This window comes from Gadus macrocephalus, chromosome 2 (assembly GCF_031168955.1).
Source record: "Gadus macrocephalus chromosome 2, ASM3116895v1".
Classification (NCBI taxonomy): domain Eukaryota; kingdom Metazoa; phylum Chordata; class Actinopteri; order Gadiformes; family Gadidae; genus Gadus; species Gadus macrocephalus.
The window spans coordinates 3,944,104-3,969,481 of record NC_082383.1 but is presented as its reverse complement, the minus strand read 5'-3'; the positions used below and the strand labels follow the sequence as shown (position 1 = coordinate 3,969,481).

At 48.7% G+C, this 25,378-nt stretch overlaps 1 protein-coding gene and 1 long non-coding RNA gene across 4 annotated transcripts in view; both read left to right on the top strand.

Moving 5' to 3' along the window:
• LOC132472176 (nuclear factor 1 X-type) overlaps nucleotides 1-24,159 on the top strand; it is a 26,375-nt gene extending 2,216 nt beyond the window's left edge. The window contains exon 2 of one of the 3 annotated variants that reach the window (XM_060071662.1): nucleotides 23,689-24,159. In XM_060071662.1, the coding sequence (XP_059927645.1) occupies nucleotides 23,689-23,705 (17 nt within the window). In that variant the 3' untranslated portion in view covers nucleotides 23,706-24,159. The remainder of the gene's footprint in view (nucleotides 1-23,688) is intronic. The other 2 variants (XM_060071670.1, XM_060071678.1) reach the window with 2 other exon arrangements.
• LOC132472443 (uncharacterized) lies at nucleotides 17,625-20,170 on the top strand. Its single transcript, XR_009529076.1, has 2 exons — nucleotides 17,625-18,381; nucleotides 18,459-20,170. It is a non-coding gene; the product is annotated as an uncharacterized LOC132472443 (long non-coding RNA).
• Nucleotides 24,160-25,378: the final 1,219 nt, after the last annotated feature.

Below are 25,378 nucleotides of genomic sequence, written 5' to 3'. Positions count from 1 at the left end.
GTGTGTCTCTGAGAGTGTGTGTGAGACGCAGGGAGGCTTAGATGCTGTGTTTAACTAAAGACGTGTTTGCGCTGGTACATTTGTTCATGTGTTTGACTGCAAACGCTCAGAAACCATCTGTAAACAAAAGCATCTGTATTCTTGTTTATCTGCGTGTGTGTGTGTGTGTGTAGATGTGGTGTGTGTGTGTGTGTGTGTGTGTGTGTGTGTGTGTGTGTGTGTGTGCGTGTGCGTGTGTGTGTGTGTGTGTGTGTACTGTGGTGACAATGGTGTATTTGAAGACCAGAAAGACATACACACACACACACACACACACACACACATGCCCTCGCGTGCACGCACACACACACACACACACACACACACACACACACACACACACACACACACACACACATACACACACACACACACACACACACACACACACACACACACACACACACACACACACACACACACACACACACACACACACACACAGTATTACCCACAAGCAGTATTTTTCTACTTGGTGCTTTTTTAACTCCAGCATGTTTAGGTTAAACACAAGTCTGCCAACAATATTGAGGACAAGCGATGAGAGCTAAATAGTGTTAGCACAACTTCATAGTCCATACACATTCCATTAAAAGGATCAAAACAAAGAAAAGCCTTTAATGTGACAGCGGTGGTGTCATATTAAGAGCCCTGCATGCTCACTTGCTGCATGTTCGTTATGAGTGATATAACTACTGCAGATCCTGTAGGTCTACCACTACAGCTTCTGTATTCTGCTATGATGGTCTGGTGAAGAAGTGTCGAGCCACTGTTGACCCAGCGCGTTAACACCCGTCGCCGTGGGAAACAGACCTTTCTCCCACCCCTCCTTCTTCTTCTTCTTCTTCTTCTTCTTTACATTTAATCCTGTGTGTTCTCCCTATCCGCCGTCTAGCATATGGCTACGTACCGCCGGTGGTGTAGCAGCGCGTTGGCAGAGGGTAGGAGGTGGCAGGGGTGGGAGGCGGAGGTGGGAGGAGGAGGGGGAGGAGGCGCAGGGGGAGGCAGAGGTGCGGCGGGGGAGGTGCGATCCTTTGACTCCCAGCGTGTCGCGGTGCGCTGGCGCGGGCGGCTCTCCCTTCCTGTCCCACAATGGACCCCTAGCGTAGCGCCGCTCGGATTAGCGCCGAGTTAAGCTAGCTCTAACCCCCCTTTCACCCGGTGCCAACATTCACCAGCTAGCCTGGGCGAGACGGCGTTGGCTCAATTGCGCGCTCGGGTTACCGTGGCCCTGTGTGTTAGCGGCTGTGTTTGGGTGTCTATCTTAGCGCGGGTTGTGCGGGCGAGCTTGTGTTTATCCAATTGGGTTCTGCCCGCAGTTTGGGTTAGCGCGGCTTGTGTTAGCGTGCTTGGGCATTTTTTGCATTATGTTGTTGAATTTAATTGAGGGCCAACAAAAGCACATTGTGGTCCTAATGTTTGATTATTTTATTGTTCATAAGGTTATTATTAGTATTGTCTATGTCGTTGACGGGACATGTGTGTTTATTTGTTATTATTTGCTATGATGTTATTTTATTATTTGCCGACGCCATTTTAGATTTACCGTCGGTTCCGAGAAACACGTTGAGCTCAGTGTTGGCATTCGTACAAACAAACCGCACACACACACGCAACCAGACACACACACACTCGCTGTCTTTCTCTGGCACGAGCCAACCATAAACGGTTAATAAAAAAGGCGAGAATGAGAGATTTATTTTAGAAACGTAAAGAAACACTGCAAATTTATTTTAACTGAGACAGACAGACAGGCAGACAGACAGGCAGACACACAAACAGAGTGTGTACGTGGTTGCGCGTCTGGTGTGTGTGTATTGGTGTGTGTGTGTCTGAGGCCAGCCGCTCTGTTCGTTTGCATGTGTGTGTATGAGTGCACAAGCCTTTGTGTGTCTGTGTGTGCGTGTGTTTGTGTGACTGCTGCATATCACCACATCTCTTAAGGACTGTCAGACGAGGTACAATGAATTCCGGCCTCCATTAAAAGCATCTGAGTGTCTTTTAACGGAGCTTCAGATAAAAAGATCCCATCTCCTCTCGGTCCTCATGACCTGAACATCAGACCATACTGCCGGAGATGGATTATCATACATGTATGTACACTTATCTATCTATTTTATTGGATTATTATAAATGGTATTTTGAGGTTCAATCTGTTCCACACTGTGAAATCTGGAAGTTTTGGCCCGGAACCAGAAAGCAGATAGTCCGGTCTAGTCTGGTTTCAATCTGGTCTCATCTGGGCCTGGAATGGTTTTATCTAGTTCTAGTCTAGCTCCAGTTGAGTTCTTGCCTGGTTCTGACTGGTTCTGACCGGTCTGTGATAGCAGTGTGACGTTTGTGACACAGAAAGGGCGGCATTAAGTGTGCGGGAGGAGAAGAAAATACACTCTCTCTCTCTCTCTCTCTCTCTCTCTCTCTCTCTCGCTCGCTCGCTTTCTCTCTCTCTCTCTCTCGCTTTCTCTCTCTCTTTCTCTCTCTCTCTCTCTCTCTCTCTCTCTCTCTCTCTCTCTCTCTCTCACTCTCACTCTCACTCTCACACTCTCTCTCGTGTGAGAAAATTCTGCTGCTCTTATTTTGAATTTGTACTACTCTTTAATTAATTAAATATTTTTCATCATTGTATTTTTCCACTTTTAGCAGTGAGCCAAGGCCCTCTTTAGCTGTGTGTGTGTGTGTGTGTGTGTGTGTGTGTGTGTGTGTGTGTGTGTGTGTGTGTGTGTGTGTGTGTGTGTGTGTGTGTGTGTGTGTGTGTGTGTGTGTGCGCGTGCGTGCGTGCGTGCGTGCGTGTGTGTGTGTGTGCTTCATAAACCGAGAGGCAAAGACAAACAAGAAAAACGAAACACTAGTGAGACAGAGAGAAATAAACGGAGACGGGGAGACAAACGGGAAGGTGTGAACGGGAAGATCCCGGGCTAGGGGCCAGGGTTCCAGGGTCCCGCGGTCCCGGGTTCGATGCCGTTAGAAGCAGACACTACTGGTCTGAGGCCAGCCGCTCTGGAGAGACTGTAATTATCCAGTTTAGTGAAAACAACCAGAGGAGCACATCGTCGACCACGGCCCTGACGTTCCTCAGACATGTGCCTGGTCGGAAACAATCTAAGACCAGAAACTGAATTTCTTAATTTCACTGTACACTGGTTTTTAATTAATGGCCTAATTAGGGATGATTCATAAATCCAGCGGCCTGTCAAAATAGTCAATTATAATATTATAATAATAATATTAAATATTTTTATATGAGGCTGGGAAATTATTTTATATTGTTGTTTTATCTTCATCAAATGAAAATATTTCCCTACCGTGAGACCCAATTTTATTGTATCTGTGGAGAGAAGAGCATATGATAAAATATGAGCCTTTAAACATCAATGAGAAAGAAAAATAAATTTCATTTGATACCATACTAAAAATGTCCATATACTTCAGTGTAATGATCCTCAGTTAGACAGTTATGAATGCTGTTTTGAATTTATAAGCATATCAGGATATTAAGATGTGGTGTAAAATTTCCCATTTAGCTTAATAATACATTTATGCATATCTCCAAGCCCCTATATAATATTATGATGACAATAATTTAAAACATCCCAAATAATAAATTATTTATCACGACAACTATGTTTTTGGTTTACTCGCCTTGCAGAATATATATTTGATCTATGCATACATAACAAAATATATACATTATTTGCCGAACATAAATCGTAATATCGTTAAATACTGAATACCTTTGTCTTCTTATTTTTGAAGGGCACTATAAAAGCAGCCAATGTGCGTGGCAGATTGAGCTCTATTTGTGGGTCGTTGTGTAACTACGAAGATCTGCCGCACATTTCTTCAGAACGATTCCAAATCCATTCTGTTCTTCTCTGAGCCAAACTAAATCTACCAGGTCTCCTCTTCCCCGCGTTCTTATTTTTATTTTCTGTGTCCGTCTCGGTTTTCGCCATGAATTTTCTACGCCCTCTCTCTCTCTCCCTCTCCCCCTCCCCCCCACCCACACCCCACACCCCCAAAGGCAGGCTTTAAAAAGTATCTCCGTTCCTTAAAAAAGGACCACCCCCATGTTGGGGAGAAACCTGAGAGAAGGGAATGAGGGAAGGAGATGAGGCTGAGGGAAGGAAAGTAAAAGAGGTGAGGGAAGGAAGAGGAGTGTTTCTCAGGCTAGCCGTGGCGGTTCAACTGCTGCTCTCTGCACCTCCTCGCACCTCCTTCTCCCGCTCCGAAACCAGGAGTGTGTGATCCACGAATCTCCTTCTCTGTCTGTGTGTGCTCCTATTTTAGTTTGATGTGTTTCTGTTTGCCTAAACCTGTGACAGATCTGGAACCGCTAACGAAAATCTCTCCTTCCATCCGACCAAAAACACCCTCTTCACACCGAAAACCTCAACAACCGTCGAGAAGGAGCTCCCCATTCCACCGCTCAACCGCACAAAATATCTCCCAGAGTTGTTCTGATTATCGCATTTGTCTTTCTCACTCTGTCTGTCTCTCTCTTTCTCTCCCTCCCTCTCTCTCTCGCTCTTTCTCTCTCTCTCTCTCTCTCTCTCTCTCTCTCTCTCTCTCTCTCTGTCTCTGTCTGTCTGTCTCTCTCTCTCTCTCTCTCTCTCTCTCTCTCTCTCTCTCTCTCTCTCTGTCTCTCTCTCTGTCTCTGTCTCTGCTGTCGGCCAGGAGAAGGTGGTGATATTCAGGAGTGGTAGGAAGGGAGAGAAAGAGCAGAATGAAGGGGGAGAGAGACTAGAATGAAGGGGGAGAGAGAGCAGAATGAAAGGGGAGAGAGCAGAGAGAGAGCAGAATGAAGGGGGAGAGAGCAGAATGAACGGGAAGGAGACTAGAATAAAGGGGGAGAGAGCAGAATGAAGGGGGAGAGAGAGCAGAATGAAGGGGGAGAGAGAGCAGAATGAAGGGGGAGAGAGAGCAGAATGAAGGGGGAGAGAGAGCAGAATGAAGGGGGAGAGAGCAGAATGAAGGGGGAGAGAGAGCAGAATGAAGGGGGAGAGAGAGCAGAATGAAGGGGGAGAGAGAGCAGAATGAAGGGGGAGAGAGAGCAGAATGAAGGGGGAGAGAGAGCAGAATGAAGGGGGAGAGAGAGCAGAATGAAGGGGGAGAGAGCAGAATGAAGGGGGAGAGAGAGCAGAATGAAGGGGGAGAGAGCAGAATGAAGGGGGAGAGAGAACAGAATGAAGGGGGGGAGAGAGCAGAATGAAGGGGGAGAGAGAGCAGAATGAAGGGGGAGAGAACAGAATGAAGGGGGAGAGCGGAGAGGAGCCGCCGCTGAGACAAAGAGAGAGAGGGAGGCCAGATCCCGGGCGAGCGACGGCGCTTGGCAGCGTTCGGTCGCCCAGAGCTTTCGCTTTCTCCCTCTCTCTCCCTGTCTCTCTGTCTCTCTCTCTCTCTGGGTGGATGCTGCCAGCTTCAAACCCACTCGCTGTCTCTGCCAAGCTTCTCATCCCTCCTCTCACTCCTCCTCTCACTCCTTCTCTCACTCCTTCTCTCTCTTCTTCTCGCTCTTCTTGCTGCCCCCCCTCCTTCGCTGTATCCTCGCCTCTTTTATTGCTTTTTTTTTTTTTAATGAAGTGCCCCCCCCCCCACCCTCCGAAAAAAAAGACCCTTTTCTATAGTTAGTTTTTTTTTCTCTTTACTGCACAGAGGCCCCCGAAAATAAACGCACGGAAAAAAACACGCCCGTCGGTTCCCCCTACACACCCGCACGTCCGGTACCGTTAGGTTGATTTAACGTTTATAGAGCAAAAATAATCGTAACGTTAATCATGCTTTCATTTCAGCTTCCTTTTATTTTTTTAACGGAACACGAAAAATGGACATTGAATCCAGAACTGGTCTGGCGCCGTCGTCGTCGGCTCCCCTGTGTTGACATTTGTCAGCCAATGGGAGGAGGGCAGGAAGTATTTTATTTAGCAGGTGAAACGACCTAGCGGCGCACCACGTCTATAGGGGCCCTAAACGCTGGTCGTTTCAGGGTGAGGGTGTGAGTCAGCCGGCCCCCGGCCCCGCGGGTGAGTGGGGGGGGGGGGGGGGTAAACGCTGGGCGTGGGCTGAGCAGAATTACTCAATAATGATCCGAAAATTAGAGCCATTATGTGTGTAGAGTAAACAGGCCCTCTGAGTGTGAAAGGCCCCTATTCATGGAGACCAGGAGCCCTGCGCCTCTCTTCCTTTCAGGGGTCCCACTGGGCCCCCGCTGGCCCCCAGGAGCCGGCTTTTGTTCCGTGGAATAACAGCGTGAATATGGAGGGTCTGGGCTGGGGTGGGGAGTGGGGGGGGAATTAGGAACCATTGACTTTGTATGGTGCCTATGCATGCGCGCACACACACACACACACACACACACACACACACACACACACACACACATACTTGCACGTAAACACAGCCACGTGCACGCACACATGCATGCATGCATAAACACACACACACACGGACACACACACACTCACACATGTGCATGCACACATACACGTGCATGCACACACACATAGAAAACATCAATGCACGCACGCATAAATGCACAGACACACACACGGAAAGCTACATTAGCGGGGGTGACAAATGCGTCATAGTGTGCATGCGGCATTAAGCAGGTTTCAAAGCAGTGACCTCTACCTCTTCTGGCCTTTAGTGTGGGTGCGTGCGTGTGCACTCGCCTGTGTGTGTGCGTCTGTACCATGGAGTCCGTCGCCACTGCTCTGCGTCTGGTCTGAGCCCCCCCCCTCCCTGTGGCCAGCGGTGCAGCCCAGCTGCTAATGCGACCGCGTGCCCACATGTCAACACAAACCTTTCAACTCATTAGAGACGCAAAATAAATATCCCCGACCACGTCTGCACGCGGCCGTGCGGCCCGCTCCGACCCACGCGGGGAGATTTACGCTCCCGCACCGTGCTAAAGAGGAGGGGCTCTTCTTCTGTGGTTTAACTATTAGCCCCCTGGAGGTCGGAGGGCACGACTTAAAGGGCCCCTGTTTTACCACCTGGTGTGATTGTGATTAATCGTGACAGACTATGGTCGACAATTCTCCTGCATTTCCTCTCCAGACGATGGATTGATTCATTGACAATCAATTAATTGAGATTGATTTAATGAGTGCAGAGTAGATGATTCATTCTTTACATTATTCTTATTCTTTGAAAAAACTAAAAAAACTATTTATTTTGTACAAATGTCATGACGATCGTCTTAAATAGTTCAGTTTTGAGCTTTGACTATTGCATAAATGTAACATAGTACATGTTAAAGCTGTGACTACAGTGTAAATGTTACATCGTACAGGTTTAATCTGTGACTGAATGTTAGTGTTACATAGTGCAGGATTAATCTGCGACCCCAGTGTAAATACTACATAGTGCAGCTTAATCTGTGACTAAAGTGTGAGCGTTACATAGTGCAGGTTTAATTAATGTTGTACGATGTATTTGGTGGAGGCTTTATCCGAAACCGTCCACCATCCTAGCACGGGCGGCCCTAGTCAAACTCTGGACGCCAGCGCTGCTGAGGTCTTGCTATACGAGTTCAACTGGACATCTTCAGGTTAATACTATATTCCTAAAACAAACAGAAATTGTTAAACGAGTTAAACTTAGCTTGAATTCCACTGCCAATGTTGAACGATCCCAAGGTGAAATGTAATATACTCGATTCTTCTGCTCTTACTCCATTTCACTATTTTCTAGTTCCTTAGAGTCCAACATATTCTACACAAACACACACACACACACACACACACACACACACACACACACACACACACACACACACACACACACACACACACACACACACACACATACACATACACATACACATGCACACATCCACTCCCATCCCTCCATCCATCTTTCCCTCCGTCTGTTTTTGTCTTTTTCGGGACGGACCACTCTGTGTCGCGGGCGAACTTTTGGACCACAACTCTCTCATTAAACCCGTCAACTGTCAGAATGCTAGCCACCATAATGTCACACTCATTTGGATTCATCTTGGCAACTCCGACTCATAAATTTAATATAAGAAACCAAAATCCCAAATCAGTCTCCTCTCTCCGGTGCAGAGAGACTACAATATGGAGAAGATTAGTGAACCGAAATGGAATTGTTTTGGGCTTGTTTACGTGCGAAAACACGAAACATGCAAATCCCTAAATGTTACCCTTTTTTCCGTCAAGGAGTTCCGAGAAACTTTATCGAGCGAAGGCTGCGCATCGGCAGACGACGTAGTCATCGTCACGTGCGCTCTTCTCATGCACTCTCACAATTTTCAAAGTCGATAATATATTATATTTTCTGTATTTATTTGATTCTCAAAAACGAACCACTCATACGGGTGAGAAGCGGTTTGATCCGGTCTGACCGTCACTCAGGACCGGGAGTGGTTTGAAAAGGACGGAAAAAAAAACATCGCCTTGGTGTACAGAAATGTTCTCTCCAGGCCAAGCCCGGAAGGAACGCCTTTTAAACACTTTCTTCTCCTTTATTAAATTACTTCAAAGATGGAAAACGGATTGACTGGGATAAAGTATATCTCTTGACATATACGTACGTTACAAATCCAACCCTGGACGCGAGCCAACTGGGTCATTTCAAATTATCGGAGGAATAAAAGGGATATTTGATGAGTTTCCTCTCGTGATGTGAACTCATTTCCGCGCGTTTGATTACGATGAAGCCAACGGCCGCACCTGAGTCGGATTCCCACGGAGATCAGATGAAAGTCTTTGGAGATCACGGCCCGAATCCAGCGTTTGATTTAGATATTTCCCTCCGTGGGCGGCGAGTCCTTAGCGGGAGACGCTAACAACATTTTAAAGCGTTAAAAATAAAAACACCCTTATCTTTCATAAACACGAGCTAGGGGCCTTTCCCCTGCCGTGCGTCAGACGTGATTCGCTGTTGCTCTTCAAAGACAAATTCGTGGCCAATGTGGGGGTGAGGGGATTGGGGGGCTACCGTTCTCTGGTCAGTGCGTCGTGGAGTGGAGTGGTGGGTGTCTTTTGCCTCACCCTAGATCCTCACCCTTCCCCTCGCCCCTCGCCCCTCCCCCTCTCCCTCTCCCTCACCCTCACCCTCAACTGATGCCAGACACACACACACACACACACACACACACACACACACACACCACACACACACACACACACACACACACACCACACACACACACACACACAAACCAAGTCTGACCAGGTTTCTCCCTGGAGCCTCCCCTGAACCCTGCACCCTTACCCCTCGCCCCTCACCCCCTCAACCACACCCTGCATCCCCCCCCCCCCCCCCCCCCCCACACACACACACACACACACACACACACACACACACACACACACACACACACACACACACACACACACACACACACACACACACACACACACACACACACACACAGTCCGGTGACTCGGAAAAACACACAGTGTTTTGAGTGTTTTCACAGATGTGTACCAGCGCCTTGTGATTGGCCCTCTGCTCACTGTGGTGAGGTTCTGATTGGTGCATTATTAAAAACCACCCTGAAAAGAGAGAGAGAGAGAGAGAGAGAGAGAGAGAGAGAGAGAGAGAGAGAGAGAGAGAGAGAGAGAGAGAGAGAGAGAGGAGAGAGAGAGAGAGAGAGAGAGAGAGAGAGAGAGCAGCCTCTCTGCTCCTTCATCCAGATTCATGTTTCTCTTCTTTTAACGGCCGTCTCCAGATCATCACCAGCTCTTAAAATAGACTCCAGGGCTTGGATTACCCCCGCTTCACCCCCTACTCCTCACCCCCTACTCCTCACCCCCTGTTCCTCACCCCCTGGTCCTCACCCCCTGGTCCTCACCCCAACTGCCCCTGTTCGCTCTCTCCCTCTCTGTCAGGAGTTTTCTGTCTTTTCGCTCACTCTTCCCTCACTCTTCCCTCACCCATCACTCCCTCTTCTCTCCCTCTCTCCTCACTCTTCCCTCACTCTTCTCTCCCTCTCTCCTCACTCTTCCCTCACTCTTCCCTCCCTCTTCCCTCCCTCTTCCCTCACTCTTCCCTCACTCTTCCCTCCCTCTTCTCTCACTTTTCCCTCCCTCTTCCCTCCCTCTTCTCTCACTCTTCCCTCCCTCTTCCCTCACTCTTCCCTCCCTCTTCCCTCACTCTTCTCTCACTCTTCCCTCACTCTTCTCTCACTTTTCCCTCCCTCTTCCCTCACTCTTCTCTCACTCTTCCCTCACTCATCGCTCACTCTTCTCTCCCTCTCTAACTCTAATCTCAGGATGATCTCTGTCCCGCCCTGTATCTGGAGAAAAACTATTCTCTTCCATCTCACTCTCTCTCTCTCTCTCTCTCTCTCCCCTCCCCATCTCTCTCACCCTCTCTCCCCTCTCTCTCCCCCCTTTCCCTCCTCTCTCCCCTAGCTCTCTCTCCTTGAGAAAGCATGTAACAGAGCAGTCTGTCGTCTCTCTTGCGGTCAGATGAGTATCTGTGGTTTTGGCCTGGATAGCATCTCAAATCCTTCACTTTCTCTTTCTCCTCCCTTTCTCCCTCCCCCTCCCTCCCTCCCTCCCCCCCCCCCTCCTTTCATCCCAGTCTGTTTTTTCCTTGGGATGGTCTGGCTGCACCCGCCAACCAGGGAACATTGACACCGCCGTTGCCATGACTACGCCGCCGCCTACCTAGCCCGCGTCCTTGTTGTTATTGTTCCTGGTCCTTGAAATGTCTGAAAGCCGTCAGAATCTGACCAGGCATCCGGGGTCTCCAGCTCACACTTACCTTCTCACACAAATCTCCTGGGCCTAGGTTAGGTTAGTGGTACGTGTGTTCAGTTCAAATCGTACGAGACCTTCGGTCACATTTCATTAATTAGCCGAAGTCACTTTCATACGAAGCGAGACAAGCAAGAACAACCAAAGCATGAAATCCAGACACACAAGATGGCTGCCGCATGACCGAGTTTATAAAACAACTGTCAGACAAAACAAAACCAGGAAGCCATTATCACTGAACCCCAAAGAGTTCCGCAGAGAACTTGTTTGTGGACTCCAGGACCTGACCACTTAGTAACTAAACGGTAGGCCTACACGTGCACACATTTCCATTCACCCGCAGGGGTCGGGCCTACGTGTATTTAATAAGCACCCATTGTGTGTGTGCGTGTGTGTGTGTGTGTGTGTGTGTGTATGTTTATAGAGTGGACATGTGGTTTATATAGATATGCATGCGTCCTGTACTCTGTGGAACCTTTCAGTTAATTATTCACACAGGCATGGGAATAAATGAATGTTGAACACACATTTCAGAACCTCCATGAATGTAATTAATCTCACACTCGGCTGGTTTTTCCATCAGGGCTAGCAGACGCTTACATTACCGACGTGCTAGGTCTTTACGTTCCCCACGCTCGCAAACCTTTCCTTACACAAATCCAGACACAGCTGCTATCAGAACCTCCTCGAGTTCTGAGCGCGATCTTCGCTCCTTGCCAAAGGAATAGCGTGCGTTCGAACGCAGCCTGTTTAGCACTGGCTGTACTAGCCACGAGCTAACCAACCGACGCGTTGATGCTGATTGGGCCTGGCTTCTTGGCTCCGGTAACGTTTCGAATGTTTGGAGCAGATATTTTAGATCCACGCTGGGCCCTAGCAAAGCTGTCTGCAGGTCCCTGGGACACCCTGGGACCGGATACCTGAAACCCAGCAAGCTCTGAGTCCAGATCCTCTGGAACATTAGAACATTAGTAGGTTTTTGTTAAAGGGGAACCATCATGCAGTTCTCTATTGCCTGCCAGAGATATTATACATGTTGATTGTTGCTGATCAATACAGAATATTATAACATTTGCTTAAAGGAAAAAAATTAGCGGTTTGGTGAGGATGGAAGGGTACCTGACCGGTACAGCAACTGAGGGGGAAAAACTGAACTAAAGACCTCTCTTTCAACTCTCTCTCTCTCTCTCTCTCTCTCTCTCTCTCTCTCTCTCTCTCTCTCTCTCTCCCTCTCTTTCTTTCTCTTTCTCTAATCATCTCTTTCTGTATCATCTCTCTCTCTCTCTCTCTCAACTCTCTCTTTCCATCGATCTCTCTCTCATCCTGTTTCTCTGTCTCTCTATTTTCCTTGATTCTCTATTTCTCTAACACTCTCTCAATCTTTCTCTCTCTCTTGCTCTCTCAATCTCTCTCACTCTCTCTCTCTCTCTCTCTCTCTCTCTCTCTCTCTCTCTCTCTCTCTCTCTCTCTCTCTCTCTCTCTCTCTCTCTCTCTCTCTCTGAGGATTTGTCTTGACTCTGACTTCAACCCAAATGACCTCCAGCACGTCCTCCTACGCAGGTTTTTTGATATGATATATTTTCAGAAGACAGCCGGATTTTCACTCCTGGCTGTGTGTATCTCTGTGTGTGTGTGTGTGTGTGTGTGTGTGTGTGTGTGTGTGTGTGTGTGTGTGTGTGTGTGTGTGTGTGTGTGTCTGTGTGTGTCTGTGTGTGTCTGTGTGTGTATGTGTGTATGTTCAGAGTGTGTGTGTGTGTGTGTGTGTGTGTGTGTGTGTGTGTGTACAGTATATACAGTATATATGGTACAGCCATCAGTGTGTGGTCTGGATTACAGAGTTCAGTGCATCTGTCTCTCTTGAGAACAACAATGCGTGTAATCAATAAAGTAGGTCATTATTCAGGCCTGACAGGAGGGCACACATGTGTCAGATTTATATACAAACACGCACACACACTCACACACACACATACTCTGACTAGGCAGACATGTATTCTCTCTCTCTCTCTCTCTCTCTCTCTCTCTCTCTCTCTCTCTCTCTCTCTTGCTCTCGCTCTCGCTCTCTCTGAAACTCACAAACCCTGCTCTGGCTGCAGGGACTGTGTGTGTGTGTGTGTGTGTGTGTGTGTGTGTGTGTGTGTGTGTGTGTGTGTGTGTGTGTGTGTGTGTGTGTGTGTGTGTGTGTGTGTGTGTGTGTGTGTGTGTGTGTGTGTGTCCAGCATGCTAGCGCCTCCTCTCTCACCCCCCCCCCCCCCCCCCCTCCCTTCGGCACCCTGACTCGGAGCGGGGACCCTGTCGCCGCGGCGATGATCCGATGCTTACTGTTGCCGTGCTGTGTTCCACTCTGTCGTTGACATCAGCGCCCCGAACACTGAGGGGATATCGCTCCAGCCAGCAAAGACTTGGAAAAGTCGTGAAAATGTAAATTTAAGTTTTGACATTTTAGCCCGGAGAGGAATTTCGGGAGAGCCATCTTTATTGGACAGATGAAGATACCCAGACACGTCAGACGGACTTAGAGACAGATTAAGTTCCCCTGAATGGGTCAGATGGGGGCCCCAGACACTATGTTGAGTTGAGCAGGAGGTGCCGGGTCCGAGGCAGGTGTGAACCGGGTCGGTTCTGATCAGGATCATGTGGAACAGGTCTGAACAGAACCTCTCGGTACCGGGGCGGGGGTTGGAGACGGAGAGAGGGGGGGGTAGGTGAGAAGTAGGGAGAGAGTGAGGGAGGTAAAGAGGGAGTTTGGGAGGAATGGGGGAAGGTAGAGAGGGATGGCTTCAGGGAGGGAGGGAGCGAGGGAGCGAGGTAGAGGGGGAGTTTGGGAGGGATGGGGGAAGGTAGAGAGGGATGTTGTCAGGGATGGAGGGAGGGGGGGAAGGAGCGAGGTCGAGAGGGAGTGAGGGAGGGATGGAGGGAGGGGGGGAAGGCCCTGCCGGCCCTGCCGGCCCTGTGCTGTCACATCCACTATTCCGTTGAAAAGATTCATGACAAAATGATTTGTTTATTTTCGGGCGTAATGTATTATTTTACCAGCGGAGGCGGAGCGACTCTCAGTCTGGCTGATTGAAGCCTGCGGCCGCGGGGCAGCAGTGGAGGGTGAGAGGGTTAGATCCCTTCAACAGAGGGCCTCTGTTAGGTAGAACACACACACACACACACACACACACACCATAACAGGCACAAACACACACACACACACATACCATAACAGGCACAAACACACACACACACTCACACATACCATGACACACACACACACACATATGGATGGCCGAAGGGGTCATCATAAGCGCCTGCTTAGTGCTTTCTTAATGGTAATGGTAATTTCACGGGAATATTAGCGTACGGAACCACACACACACACACATACACCATGACACACACACATGCACCATACACTGCCAGGCTTTGATTGACACATGGAGTGACTGTGTTTACAGGAACTCATAACAAGAAGTTTAAACGTGATTCCAGAGAGTCGACGACTTAATTCTGGAGCCGGCGTGGATTTGTGGAGCATCTGTCTGCGTTTTCATCAAATCCGTATGAAATGTATTGGGTTTGAGTGGGAGAAATGGCTCCGGTCTGTAGAATATGGGAGTTAGCAACGCATTAAACTCGCTATCACGAGCTGGTGCATGTACTGTAGCTAGCTGTCTGCAGCTTGCGTCTGCACGCCGACTGGAAGAACGATTTACAGCTTCCTGTCATTAAAAGGTTGTGTTGCATAAAAGGCATTTAATAAGAAGCTGGATGAAATCAGATTATTTTCTGCGTCGTCCGGGGAAGAGATTTATTTATGGAATAACTTTGAAGACATCTATCACCCGACCAGCATAGTATCAGCATAACTTCCTGATAGGAGCCTATCAACTGTGCTAAGTATTTGTGTGTGTGTGTCAAGTTCGGCAAGTTTATGTACTGAGGATTTCCAAACAGTTTTTTCTTCGAAATGGACTGAATATCGATGTTAAAAGATTTAGAGAAATGGGGAAGTCTTTTCTCAGAGGAGAATATGTCTTTTGCTTTGCTTCCAATCGGATTCGGCGAGACCAAAGAGAGCGAGAGCGTTTCTCTGATTGGCTGACGTTTTTTGGACAACGAATGGCCGCGCCCTTATTTGGTCATCCATGCTGCCCAGCCGAGGCCAGACTGATATTGCGAAACGCAAACTTGAATATCTGGATGTTCTCACGAGGATCTGAAATGTGCTTAAAGACCAATGACTTCATGTAGACCCTCGTCTCTCTGTCTGAAATGCAGAGATTTTGTTTGAATTCGTCCGCACGGATGAATTGTCCCCACATCCCAGTTTACTTTGGGTTAAACATTAAGCACATATTAAATCAAGACAGAACATGTCTCAGATTAGTGTCGTCAGGTCGCCAGACAGCATTGCCATGTTTCACTTTATATTAGTTACGTTACATGAGCCTTTCATTTGCACCTCTAACTTGGTTAGACTCTAATTTAATTTGCTGATGGAAACCCTTTTACTTACTGTGGCTAACGCTGTGGCTAACATCACTGGGAGCTCAAGGCATGGCGCTAAGCTAGCTGGCGGCTAGAATGTCAGTGACCCAGTGTGCTGCACTACAATATACCTATAGTGCTTTTCTATTCTTCTAAGACACTACTGGATGAGAACAGGGTGTATTCAGAAGATGTTTGGGTCTGATCATGACCGTTCTTTATTTAACCAGGGAAAGATCTCATTGCAATTCAATTCAGATGCAATGAAATGCAATCTGACCAGTTGGAGTTAGAGAGTTACAGTAAGATGACCCCTAATCCCCACCTGTAGGCCTCCTTAGAGTATGATGACCCCTAACCCCTACCTGCTCCTTCATGGCATGGATCTAACAATATTTACTCTAAGTTGCTTCGGGATAAAAGCATCTGCTGAATGATAAATAGTAAATAACAGGGAAGCGTGTTCCAAACCAGAACCAGCTGGCCCGGTCTTCTCCCGTGGTCCAGTGTTGCCCCGCTGGGCGGCTAGCTTAGTGCAGAGGTTCTGCTGAAGCGCCTGGATCTGAGACTCACTAAGACGTGTGGAATGCTAATGCCTGGCCAACACAAACAGGCCTGGGCCTCCTTCCTGACTCCAGCCCAGGACACACCGGCTAGCATACATACAGCTGCTAGGATACACCAGCTAGCATACACAACCTCCAATGGTAGCATACAGCTGCTGGGATACACCAGCTAGCATACACAACCTCCAATGGTAGCATACAGCTGCTGGGATACACCAGCTAGCATACACAACCTCCAATGGTAGCATACAGCTGCTGGGATACACCAGCTAGCATACACAACCTCTACCGCTAGCATACAGCTGCTAGGATACACCAGCTAGCATACACAACCTCCACTGCTTGCATACACCAGCTAGCATACACAACCACCACTGCTAGCATGCAGCTGCTAGGATACACCAGCTAGCACACACAACCTCCACCGCTAGCATTAAAGCTAATTGCATGTATACAGCCACAAGGATACACCAACTAGCATACGTACAGCTGCTCGGACACAGCAGCTAGCATACACAACATCCACCGCTAGCATACAGCTGCTAGGATACACCAGCTAGCATACGTACAGCTTCTAGGACACAGCAGCTAGCATACACAACCTCCACCGCTAGCATACACCAGCTAGCATACATGCAGATGAGATGCAGCGACCGCATACGTCTAGCCCATGAAGTGATGAGGTAGCATAGCAGCGCTAGCGTTGAGCCTGCTGCTGCTCTTCAGCTTCCAATGAAAATAAATAAACGTCCTGGGAGTCCTCGCTACGACACCGCAGAATGTAGGCTCTTGGGTTTACACTACTGGAGTTGGTATTGGAATATAAATACTACTGGAGTTGAGATGAGAATATGAATACTACTGGAGTTGAGATGAGAATATGAATACTTCTGGAGTTGAGATGAGAATTTGAATACTACTGGGGTCGATATGAGAATAGGATACAACTGGTATATTGATATGAGGAAAACCAATACTATTGGAATATATATTATACGATAGTATTAGAAACATCTGTATATTAGAAATGTATATCATAGAAGTAGAAAATCAACAGCAACAATGAACATCAACAATGATGACAAGGCTGTATGTGTTTTCAGGGTGTGGTATCCATGACAACGAAGGCCGGAACATTTTGGTCCAATGGGACGAAATTAAGAAAGTAGTTTGTGTTACACTGAGTGAGCGAGAGAGAATGGGAGATCGAGACAAAGGACAGAGGGAGTGGGAAAGTGAGAGAGAGAGAGTATGTCAGGGAGAGAGAAAGAAAGGAGGAAAAGAGAGCAAGTGGGAGAGGAGAATATAGAGATAATGTCTGAGAGAGTGTGAGGAAGGGAGAGAGCGTGTAAGGCTAAAGGGAGTGTTGGAGAGAGAGGAAGAGAGGAAGAGAGTGAAAGAGACAAAACACACACAGAGGGAGTGTTGAATTATGGGTAGAGACAGCTGAGGCTAGCCAGACCTTCTCAACGCTGCCTGAAAAACAAAATGTCTACTGCTACAATTCACACCATCGTCAAGTCTCAAAAGGATTCAGTACAACCCTTTCTCGCTCAGCCTCCCCACTCCTTCCCCTCCTCCTCCCCCCCGTCCCCCTACTCCTCCCCCTCCTCCTCACCCCCTCCTCCTCCTCCTCCTCCTCCTTACTCTCCTCACCCTCGCTCGTCCTCACTTTCCTCCTTCTTAACCTCCTCCTCATCCTCTTCCTCCTCACCCTACTCCCCCTTCTCCTCCTCCCCCTATTCCTCCCCACCCTCCTCTTCCTCCTCACCCTCCTGCCCCCCCTCCGCCCCCCTTCCACTGTTCTTCCTCCTCAAACTCCTCCTCCTCCTCCTCCTCCTCCTGCTTTCACTCGTTTTTTTCCGAGGCTCAACAGAAAACACATGCAGTTGAAGACGGAGCAGAGCTTAAAAAAACCCACTGGGGTTCATTCAGGCCAAGAAAATGTTCCACGTATTCTTAAAGTCCGTGCCAGAGAGTCAGGCACGGAAGAGAGAGAGAGAGAGAGAGAGAGAGAGAGAGAGAGAGAGAGAGAGAGAGAGAGAGAATCCTAGAGTATGAGAGAGGATGGAGGGAGGGTGAAAATTAAAGTAAGAGAGCGATACCTTGAGAGCGATAGAAAGAGCGAGGAGGGAGGGAGACTTAAAGAGAGGTTTCGAGACTCAGAGGGAGTGAGAGAGGGAGCAGAAAATATCGGTCCTCACATTTGCTATCAATTTATAGCGGCAGAGACGTAGCGCGAAGGGCAGACATTTTGTTAAGTTCCTCACTGGAACAGTGGCGGCGTGTCGTGGTGGTCTGCGCTGCTGGGAGCGAGGGAGAGAGGGAGCCAGTCAGTCATACAGAGATGGATGTATGTGAAGACAGAGGAGAGCAGATGTAGCAGAGAGGGCAGCTGGCGTCCAGGTGGAAATGCGTCCTCCTGCGACGTGGCGCGCCGGAGCGGAGGCGATGCTGCTGGTCAGAGGTGACCCATGTGGACGATGTGGTCGGGAGCCTCCACATGTTGGGGGCGGGGTTTACTGTGCGTGAGGGTCATGAGGTTGATGCTCGAGACAGTACAGTGAAAGGTAATTAAGGAGCAGGGTTAGACAGTACAGAGACAGGTCATTAAGGAGGCAGGTAGGGTTAGACAGTACAGAGACAGGTCATTAAGGAGCAGGTAGGGGTTAGACAGTACAGAGACAGGTCATTAAGGAGCAGGTAGGGGTTAGACAGTACAGAGACAGGTCATTAAGGAGCAGGTAGGGTTAGACAGTACAGAGACAGGTCATTAAGGAGCAGGTAGGGGTTAGACAGTACAGAGACAGGTCATTAAGGAGCAGGTAGGGGTTAGACAGTACAGAGACAGGTCGATGAGGAGCAGGTAGGGGTTAGACAGTACAGAGACAGGTCATTAAGGAGCAGGTAGGGGATGACAGTACAGAGACAGGTCATTAAGGAGCAGGTAGGGGTTAGACAGTACAGAGACAGGTCGATGAGGAGCAGGTAGGGGTTAGACAGTACAGAGACAGGTCATTAAGGAGCAGGTAGGGGTTAGACAGTACATAGACAGGTCATTAAGGAGCAGGTAGGGGTTAGACAGTACAGAGACAGGTCGATGAGGAGCAAGGTAGGGGTTAGACAGTACAGAGACAGGTCATTAAGGAGCAGGTAGGGGATGGACAGTACAGAGACAGGTCGATGAGGAGGAGGTAGGGGTTAGACAGTACAGAGACAGGTCGATGAGGAGGAGGTAGGGTTAATAGATGTAGAACACATGGACATCAGAGATTGAATTCTGCGCTGGAGGCCAACCCTTAGACTCTCCACATGCTAATAGTAGCTAGGATGAGCTCCAGATGTAGGCGGGCGAGACCTCTTGGCTGCCCGTGTCTGAGTGGCTGTCGCTAGGGCCAAGAAAACAGAATCAGAGCCCTGACAACCAGAAGGGGGTAGATCAAGGGGCCGCTTATCAATGAGAACGATCGATAATCGATGCCTCGGCAGTCCTATCTCCGAGACGTGAGCCCTGTTTTCCACGGTCCGCCCCGGAGGTTTCTCCTGGGCCTCCCGGGTTGTGGTTAATGGATCGGCGCAGCCCGACTCTGCGTGTGAAGGAATGTGTTTGGACAGAACCGCAGGACGCTAACGGAGGATGACTAGCGAGGGTTCTGCCGTGCTGGGTGGGTGGGGGGGGGCGGGGGGCTGGGGGAGGAAGAACAATAGATGTACTGTGTTTGTTGAAAGAGATTTATGGCGTCTATTATATCGTTTACCAGCTCTGACCCCCCCCCCCCCCCCCCCCCCCCCCCCCCCCGACATATACTATACATGGGTCCGCACTACTGTTTACGCTGCAGCCGTAACGCACACATGTTTCTATCCAAAAGGACCTACTTTGTGAATTAGTTTCTTAGATAGGATCCGTGTCGTGAAGGAGCAGGTGGGGGTAAGGGGTTGTCTTGCGGTAGGAGGCCTACAGGTAGACTGTGGACATTGGGGTTCATATAAGCAGCTGTAAGCAGCCATCAGAACTGCCCTAATACCTCACGAGTGGACAGGAAAGGGAAGGGGTGGGCAGTGTCGCACAAGACTGTGTCGCCTTCAGGCGCTGGGCTGGCTGTTCACCATTCACACACAGGTCTCTCAGGCGACAGAGCAGGTCAGGAAGCTTGTTAGCCTTAAGAGCTCAACTTGTTAGCGCGGGTACTTAGCTCGCTAACAAAGACCCCCCTAACACACACACACACACACACACACACACACACACACACACACACACACACACAGAGAAACACACACACACACACACACACAGGGAAACACACACACACACACACACACACACACACACACACACACACACACACACACACACACACACACACACCACACACACAGGAGGTGTGTGTGTGTCTTCTGTTGGTTGAAACAGTTAAGACCCCGACCAGACACAAAAACAAGGATACGAAAGAGTGAAAAGAGAAAAAGAATGAGTCAAACGAGAGATCGGGGAAGAGAGGGAGGGAGAGGGAGGGAGGAAGGGAGGGAGGGAGGGGTAAGAGAGAGACCAGATGTATCTTTTGTTTAGATTTGAAAAGGGCGGAAAGGAAGGGTGAGAGAGAGGGAGAGGTGGAAAGAGAGAGAGAGAGAGAGAGAGAGAGAGAGAGAGAGAGAGAGAGAGAGAGAGAGAGAGAGAGAGAGAGAGAGAGAGAGAGAGAGAGAGAGAGAGAGAGGAGAGAGAGAGAGAGAGAGAGAGAGAGAGAGGAGGGGGGGAAGTCGGAGGAGAGAGGGACACAAAGAGAGAGGGAGGGAAAGAGAGAGATACAAAGATAATCTGAGGCAGTATCATTGATAGCATGGTGTGTGTGTGCGTGTGATTATCCTAATTACTCTCCTGGTGTTTTACATAACGTGGGGGATTCTCTCGGTTGGGCGGGTGGTGTGTGGGTGGAGGTTGTGTGGTTAACACTAGTTGTGTGGTTTTAACGATTGTTGTGTTGTTAGCACTCATCAAACACACATGGGATGTGTGTGTGTTTTGGGGACTTGTTGGGGACCGTCCATATAAGGGGCAAAGGGTGTATCTCAGGATCCAGCTGGCACTGCTGGTGTCCACATTAGTTTGAAGGTCCAGGCCAGCCAACATGGTGCTCAGCTGGGTGAGTATGTGAGATGAACCTGTTATCCAAGGTTATGGGGACTTTTAACAAGGACACGCAAAATGTCCCCATGAAGCAGCCTCAGTGAAAACATGCAAGTTGGTTGACTTTCAAAACCCATGAATGACGAACAAGAGATATACAGTGAACCTTTTCTATATCGAAACTATATATTCTGTAAGCGTGTATGCATTCACTTTTGGGAGGATGCAGTGTTTCGGTGTCTGATTCCTTGTTTTTGTTATGTGTGTGTTTGAGTGTTGGAGTGTGTGAGTGTTTGCACGTCTGAGTGTGAGTCCTGTGTGTGTCATGATGTGTGTGTGTGTGTGTGTGTGTGTGTGTGTGTGTGTGTGTGTGTGTGTGTGTGTGGGTGTGGGTGGGTGTGTGTGTGTATGTGTGAACGAGTGAAAGTTTGGCAGTGTGTTTACAAACTGCGTATTACGACTGGCTTTGTAACCAATCAGAAGCCACGGTACGACCAGAACACATCCACCTTCGCTGAGGACTGTGCGGACTGGATCTGTTTGGATTCAGAGGTCAGAGTGTGTGTCCTCTACTGGGCCGTCTGTGATGTGTGGGACGTCCTGGTGGTGTTTACTGTGTGATCACAGGAAATGGACCGCGACGCCTGTCAACACGCCTCCATAGTTAATACACTCCTTAAAGACACACACACGCACACACACAAGGTATTCTGTCCGAGAAAACAGCATCACGCGTCCACTGATTTGTGTGGTGCGTGAGTGTGTGTGTGTTTGTGTGTCTGTGAGGTGGCAGGATCTGTCATCGCATCACCTGTGTGACCGAGAAAAGGGTTGTTGTGGTGACTCAGATGGTTTTATAAAACCCTCTGGCTCTCATTTGGTCACCCCTACATCCCTCTTTTCATCGCCAATTCAGGAAAACTTTCCATCCAGAATGTCCCCTCCTCCCTCCTCCTCCTCCCCCTTCTCCCCCTCCTCATCCCCAACATCTGTTTCCAGTGAGAGGGGGTAATAAGGAGAGGAGAACATGGAACTCCAAATTAATTAGCAAATTGCTAAAACTGCTGGGGCTAGCAGAGCCTTGGCCGGGCCTCAAGTCCACCGCGAGGGCCGCTAGTTAGCTCCGACCCTGAGGGACACCCCCCGATCCACCGTCAGCAGTGGAATACATCCCATGGCACGGGTCCTACTCTATGAACATGAACACGCTGTACCTACGGCCCCTGCCAGCTTAAGTGACATAGCGTTCGTCGTGCCTACCTCATTCCAGGCACGGACCCTAGACTACTATCATGTTCCCAACCGCTCAACTTTTCGACGTCGGAAAATATTACGCGCAAATATTCTTATTTAACGTTTTTACGTTCCATATACAGTATTCCATTTCATTTCCAGCTATTAACATATTTTTATTTTATTTTATTCCATGCCTAGTATTCTTTCATGCCTTGTATTCTATTCAGTTTACAGCTATTATTAATATTTTTTTATTTTATTCTAATTATTTCATGTCCAGTTTGTGTTAGGGTTAGGGACACTTTTTATTTTTATATTGCATTGTTGAAGGAGCCTGAGACTCAAGAATTTAATTTCCAGCGACTGCTGCTGTAATTGAATCTTTAATCTTGAATCTTGAATGTTCTATAGAGGCCAGGTCAGGCTTACCATAGACATGCTAACAAACTGGGATGACCTGCATCACCCTTCTGCTTTCGATGTGCACCGTTCTGTTTTTAGATGGAAAGTGGATCCAAGTTGCATCGACAGCGCATGCTATGTCCAATGTCTTTTATGGTGTTGCCATGCAGTCTTGAACATCCCATAATTTACTAGCAAGCACATTTTGGGCTGCCAGCTGGCAGGATGACTTAGGACTAGAGCTGTCAAGCGATTAAAATATTTAATCGTGATTAATCGCATTAATGTCATAGTTAACTCACGATTAATCGCGATTAATCGCAAATTCTTTTTCTATGCTAAATATCCCTTGATTTTTTTGTCCCATAATTCTTCTCATTTTAATTCTCTTATCAACATGGTGAAGTGCATCGGCTTGCCTTGCGCAAATGATTTTTTATTGATAACAACATTGGCATATACTGATCAAAATAGGATGATACAAAAAAAGAGCCTATAGTGCAATTAAACGACTGCATTGAACAAATGTCATTTGAACATAGCAGTCAGGCTACTGCTTCTTTGTTTTGAGCCAAAGAAAAAAAAAATAATAATAATTATAAAATAATTGCGTTAATCGCGCGTTAAATTTTTTGACACCGTTAAATTTGGTTTGCGTTAACGCCGTTAATAACGCGTTTAACTGACAGCTCTACTTAGGACATTTACTTCCATCGGTCGAATCGAGAAATGAAGCTACAGGTTGCAGCCTCAACCTCGCTGTCATAGCACGTATCAAGCTATCACTGGATCATGCATGAGTTAGCCGCGCCGAAATTCGACAGCATCGGAGTGATTCAGGATTTGATTGGTCCCAAAGAACTGAAATGTTACACCCACCCACTTGGATTTGGTGACACAATCACAAAAACATTTAGTTTTAGAGAAAGTATTGGTGGATGTCCTCTGAATATAAAATCTGTATTCATGTGAAGTTAAATGGCTGCATCATTTATTTTCGAATGAATGTTTTTCTTGACCTTGACACTCATCAAATATTTTGTTTTTTCCCTCTCTGTTTCTATTGGTCCTGCTGCTTCTCCACCAATCACGGGCCTTCTCCCCACTTCAGGTAAGACCAATTATTAACTTACATATCCAAAAGTCACTTCAGTACCCCCCTTACCCTACTCCTCCTACATCCCCTGGGGTGGTCAGTTTCTGGAGGTACTGGATGTATATCGGGTATCTATACATGAGGGGTACATGCATACATGATTCCTCTTCCAAATTTGTAGTTTATATACGGATGCGTTTAAGGAAATCTTAAATAATATCATGTTTTAGATTAATGAAGGCCTTTGGAGGTAGAGTTTTATGGACGTCAGTGAATGACCTCAAAACAGGGAGTCACATGATTAGTTCTTCAACATAAACATCGGAGCAAGTTTGGAACAAGGCCGCCCCTCCTCATTTAGGGAGGGAAGGAAGGAGGCATCACTCCTCCACTCTATCCTTTCTGTTCCTCCACCTCCACCTTTCAACACGTTCATCCCAACCACCATCTGTACCACCTCCACCACCACCACCACCACCACCTTTTCCTCCCCCCCCTCTCCACCACCTCCATGACCACCCACACATACTACCACCACCCTAACACCCCGGACCCCACACACACTACCACCACCCTAACACCCCGGACCCCACACACACTACCACCACCCTAACACCCCGGACCCCACACACACTACCACCACCCTAACACCCCGGACCCCACACACACTACCACCACCCTAACACCCCGGACCCCACACACACTACCACCACCCTAACACCCCGGACCCCACACACACTACCACCACCCTAACACCCCGGACCCCACACACACTACCACCACCCTAACACCCCGGACCCCACACACACTACCACCACCCTAACACCCCGGACCCCACACACACTACCACCACCCTAACACCCCGGACCCCACACACACTACCACCACCCTAACACCCCGGACCCCACACACACTACCACCACCCTAACACCCCGGACCCCACACACACTACCACCACCCTAACACCCCGGACCCCACACACACTACCACCACCCTAACACCCCGGACCCCACACACACTACCACCACCCTAACACCCCGGACCCCACACACACTACCACCACCCTAACACCCCGGACCCCACACACACTACCACCCCCTACCTCCAGTCCCCTGCTCCTCAGCCTCGTTCCCTCATCGGCCCTCGCTCTCCCAGCAGGCCTAGCGTCTCCGTCCTGGCGGCTGTGTGAGCGTCGACGGCTCCAGATGGCTTGTGTTAAAGCGTCTGACAGATCTGGTTCCTCCTCTCTGTTCCCATTCCCGCCTTCCCTCCGTATTATTTTAAAGTTGATGCAAACGGGGGGGGGGGGGGGGGAACATACAGGAGGGGAGGTAGGGAAATTAGACCTTCCCTCTCCTACTCCTCCCTCCTTCCCTCCCTCTCCCCCTCCCTCCCGCCCTCCCCTCATCACCAAATGTATAAGAAGTAATTATTCTGTCAGGCGGGCGGCGGACATCTTGTTTGACAGGCCCCACCGGCTCACTGCTCTGAGCAACTTTTTATTTTGGAACAAATAAAGATGGCGGTGGATGGGGGAGGAGGGAGGGACGGGGGGGAGGGACGGGGGGGAGGGGGGGTGTATATAATGTAATATTGATTTAAATCACATCTGTTAGGGTGATTTCATCCACCCCCGCTCCCTCTGCTCCTCGTCTCCTTGATGGGAGGAGGAGGGGGAGAGGGGGAGAGGGGGGGGGGGGGGGGA